General features: G+C 33.3%; 1 protein-coding gene across 1 annotated transcript; it reads left to right on the forward strand.

The window, feature by feature from the left end:
• The first annotated feature begins 2,430 nt into the window (after window positions 1-2,430).
• On the forward strand, window positions 2,431-2,835 carry LOC131860242 (uncharacterized). The gene has a single exon (XM_059214623.1). The coding sequence runs from the start codon at window positions 2,431-2,433 to the stop codon at window positions 2,833-2,835; it is 405 nt and encodes a 134-aa protein (XP_059070606.1).
• The last annotated feature ends 1,016 nt before the right edge of the window (window positions 2,836-3,851 follow it).

A 3,851-nucleotide genomic window follows, 5' to 3' on the forward strand; every position in this document is an offset into this window, starting at 1 on the left:
ATTTTTTCAGTTCTGATGATCATGCTAGATGTGATAAAAACAACATGATAATCAATCAAGATCATTTTAAGCAAATTCAGATCTATAATGACAAGCTACTTAGGCTTGGAAAGGTATTTAATAGTTCAGAACAACAAGATTTTATTTCACTTTGCCAAGAATTTAATGATGTTTTTTTCTTGGCAGTATGGAGACTTGAAGGGTTTTAACCCTGCACTTTCTCAACATACTATTGAGTTACAACCATATGCAAAACCAGTCAGGCAGAAGCAAAGACCTCTGAACCCCAAACTAGAACACTTGATGAAATATTAATTGAACAAACTTATTGAAGGTAATATCATTTATCCTATTAAGTATACTTCATGGGTTTCCAATTTAGTACCAGTTAGAAAGAAAAATGGTGAAATAAGGTTATGTGTTGATTTTCATGATCTGAATATTGCTTTGCTCAAGGACCATTATTCACAACCCTCCATGGAGCAAATTTTGCAAGTGGTTTTTGGTTCTGAGAGATTTTATTTACTAGATGGATATTCAAGTTATAATCAAATTCTAGTAAAGGAATATCATCAACATAAAACTACATTTACAACTAAGTGGGGTACAATGGTGTATAGAAAAATGTCATTTGGACTGTCTAATGCAGGAGCCACTTTTCAAAGAGCAACGAATATGGCTCTCAAAGGGATTATTAATAAATTTGTGCTTGTATATCTAGATGACATTACCGTCTTTTCAAGGAGTGTTGATCAACATTTTGATCATTTAAGACAAATTTTTGAAAGATGCAAGGAATTTGGAGTCTCTTTAAATTTAAAAAAAATCATTTTTTTTTGTTCATGAAGGTAAGCTTCTAGGGTACATTGTGTCAAAGGAAGGTATTTCAATAGACCCAAAAAGAATTACAACTATTCTAGCATTGCCACTTCCAACACATAAAAAGGGCTTGCAAAGTTTTATAGGGAGAATTAACTTTGTTAGGATATTTATAGCTAACATTGCAGCATTAATATTGCAACCACTAACAACAATGCTTAAAAGGAATACAGTTTTCAAATGGACCAAGGAAGGTACCAAAAGTTTTGCAAATATCAAAGAGGCACTTGCATCGGCCCCAACACTGATTAATCCAAATTATGAGAAGGATTTCATACTATATGCATTTGGAGGTGTTGATACCATTTCAACCGTGCTTTGTTAGCAAAATGAAGAGGGACAAGAGCAACCAATTACATTTATCAACCATATATTGAAGGACTATGAAGTAAGATATTCAACAGTAGAAAAGTAGTAACTTGCACTTATTAGGAGTCTCAAAAAATTCAGACAGATGTTGTCCAATAATAAAATTCATCTACAATTAGCTCATCCTACAATTAAGGAATTTTTGCTTAATAAAAACATAAATGATAAGAGGGCGGGATGGATAACCAGAGTTATGGAGTATGATGTTGACTTTAAAGTTACAAAATTGGTTAGAGGCAAAGGTCTATGTGAATAGATGAAAAGATGCATAAAACAACCATCAATCAGAAGAACAAGTTGCCCTTATACTCACAAATGAAGAAGAGGATGCTACCTTACATGAAGAAACAAATGCAACAACTGATAACACAGTTTTTGAACCTGATTGGATCCAAAAAATGATCCATTATTTACTTACTGGTGACTGCCATGAAGGATTGGACAAGTACAAAAGGAGGTATTATAGATTACAAGCAATTTCTTATGTTGTTATAGATAATGTGCTTTATAATTGAGATTTTCATGGAGTTTTGCTCATATGCAAACAGCCAAATCAGATTGATAGAATTTTAGAAGAATTCCATAATAGACCTGCAGGAGGTCATTTAGCAGCAAGAGCAACAACCCTAAAAATCATGAGATTCGGTTACTACTGGCTAGATTTATTTGAAGATACACAAAGTTGGGTAAGAAAATGTGAAAAATGATCACTTTTTGTAGGAAAAAAAAGACTTGGAGCTTTGCCACTTCAACCAATACAAATAGAACAACCATTTTCTAAATGGGGATTAGATTTTATCAGGCCTATTAATCCACTTTCAAGTGCAGGACATAAATGGATCCTAACAGCAACGAATTATTTTACCAAATGGACTGAAGCATTTACACTTAAGGAGGAAAATGAAAAATTTTGTTCTGAATTTTTATCAAGATCTAGTATCCAGGTTTGGTACCACCAATGCAATTATATTGGATAATGCCTTAGTTTTTATTAGTTTAAGAGTATCAGATTGGTCTCTTAAGAACAATGTTTTTCTAAGTACTTCATTAAATTATTACCCCTAGGGTAATGGACAGGCTAAATCAACCAATAAAAATCTGATTAAGATCATTAAAAATTCCATTCCACATAATCAGACAACATGGCATGAAGAGCTTAAGTTAGCCCTATGGGCTGATAGGATGACACCAAAGAGAGCTACATGTTTTTCACCTTATGTAATAATTTATGGTAAAGAAGCCAAATTGCCAATATTAACAGAGTTTTTGACTCTCAGTTATATAAAAGAACTTAAAATGCTAGAGGAGCAGCCAATGGAAACCAGGCTTGCTCAATTGATGGAGTTGGAAGAAACTAGAAAGGAAGCTTTCAGAAAGCTTGAAATTCATCATTCTCAGATGAAGAAGACATTTGATAAAAAGGAAGTATCACGGACCTTCAATGAAGGTGATTTAGTTTTCAAATGGGATAAACTTAAAAGAAGACCTAGTAGGCATACAGATTTTGATGCCATGTGGGATGGACCATATATTATCACTGAGAAGAAAAAACATAATGCATTTCAGCTTTCAAAGCCAGATGGATAAGTTCTACCAATCCTAGTTAACGAGATCCACCTCAAACCTTGCTTTTGAGGACTGTTTTTAGCTAATAAGTGCTTTTGCATATTTCTTGTTTTCAATAAGTGCATTTACTGCACATCTTTCATTTCCGTTTTAGCTAGTTTATTTCAATAAGCAGTTGTTTGCACAACTTGCAGTCTCTTTTATAGAGCTTTGTTTTATTGCAGTTTTGTTTCTGCTGATGTCTTCTATTTTCAGTTTGAGTTTCAAAGAGCTAAATTTCAAAAAGAGGGCAAGACTACGCCCAATGGATACAACTAAAGACAACTGGTTTGAGTTAATATGTTTAGCAGGCAAACACCCCCGAGAGGTCACCAAAATGTTATCTAAATTTTGAATCATCAAAATTTGATAAGCCTATGATTGGCCTTACACATCAAATGAAAGAAAGGTACACACAAAAAAAGTCTTTATACTTCATCAATTATCAAATTTGAATAACAAATGAGGAATTCTTTTCAAAAAGTAATGTATTTCAATAATGTATAGTTAAAACTGCATATCAAAGAAACTTTTCATTTACATAAATGTGTAAGGACCCATACAAGTTGTGGGTATGACTAAGAATTTACAATGAGTAGAATGATATCAAAATGGATAAATATAAAAGAGAGAAAAGAGGATCCATCATTTCCTTTCAATGACGAACCATTGATGTGATCAAGTTGCATCTTGTATCTTCATGCTCCTAGTGCTCCTAGAATACCTGCAAGAGGTGAAGGACAGAGGTGTTAGAGCTTGAGATCTCAAGTTCTCTAACAAATCTACTAATACACATGTACATCAAACTACAAATGGAAAGAATTAGAATAGAGAAACAAGTGAATCAAAGACCAGAAGTGTCCAATCATCAAAAGCTATCATGAATCAATATCAGAAGTATCAGGTATGTGGGTTAAAATGGGCTCCCACAAGGGTTGAAATCAATATACTAGTCATCACTCACAGGGTGTCATTAATCATCTACCATGCATGAAACA

The sequence above is a fragment of the Cryptomeria japonica genome, chromosome 2 (genome assembly GCF_030272615.1).
Source record: "Cryptomeria japonica chromosome 2, Sugi_1.0, whole genome shotgun sequence".
Lineage (NCBI taxonomy): Eukaryota > Viridiplantae > Streptophyta > Pinopsida > Cupressales > Cupressaceae > Cryptomeria > Cryptomeria japonica.

Bases quoted from the DNA above. Each gene is read 5' to 3' on its own strand.
- LOC131860242 (XM_059214623.1), top strand. From the start codon at position 2,431: ATGACACCAAAGAGAGCTACATGTTTTTCACCTTATGTAATAATTTAT.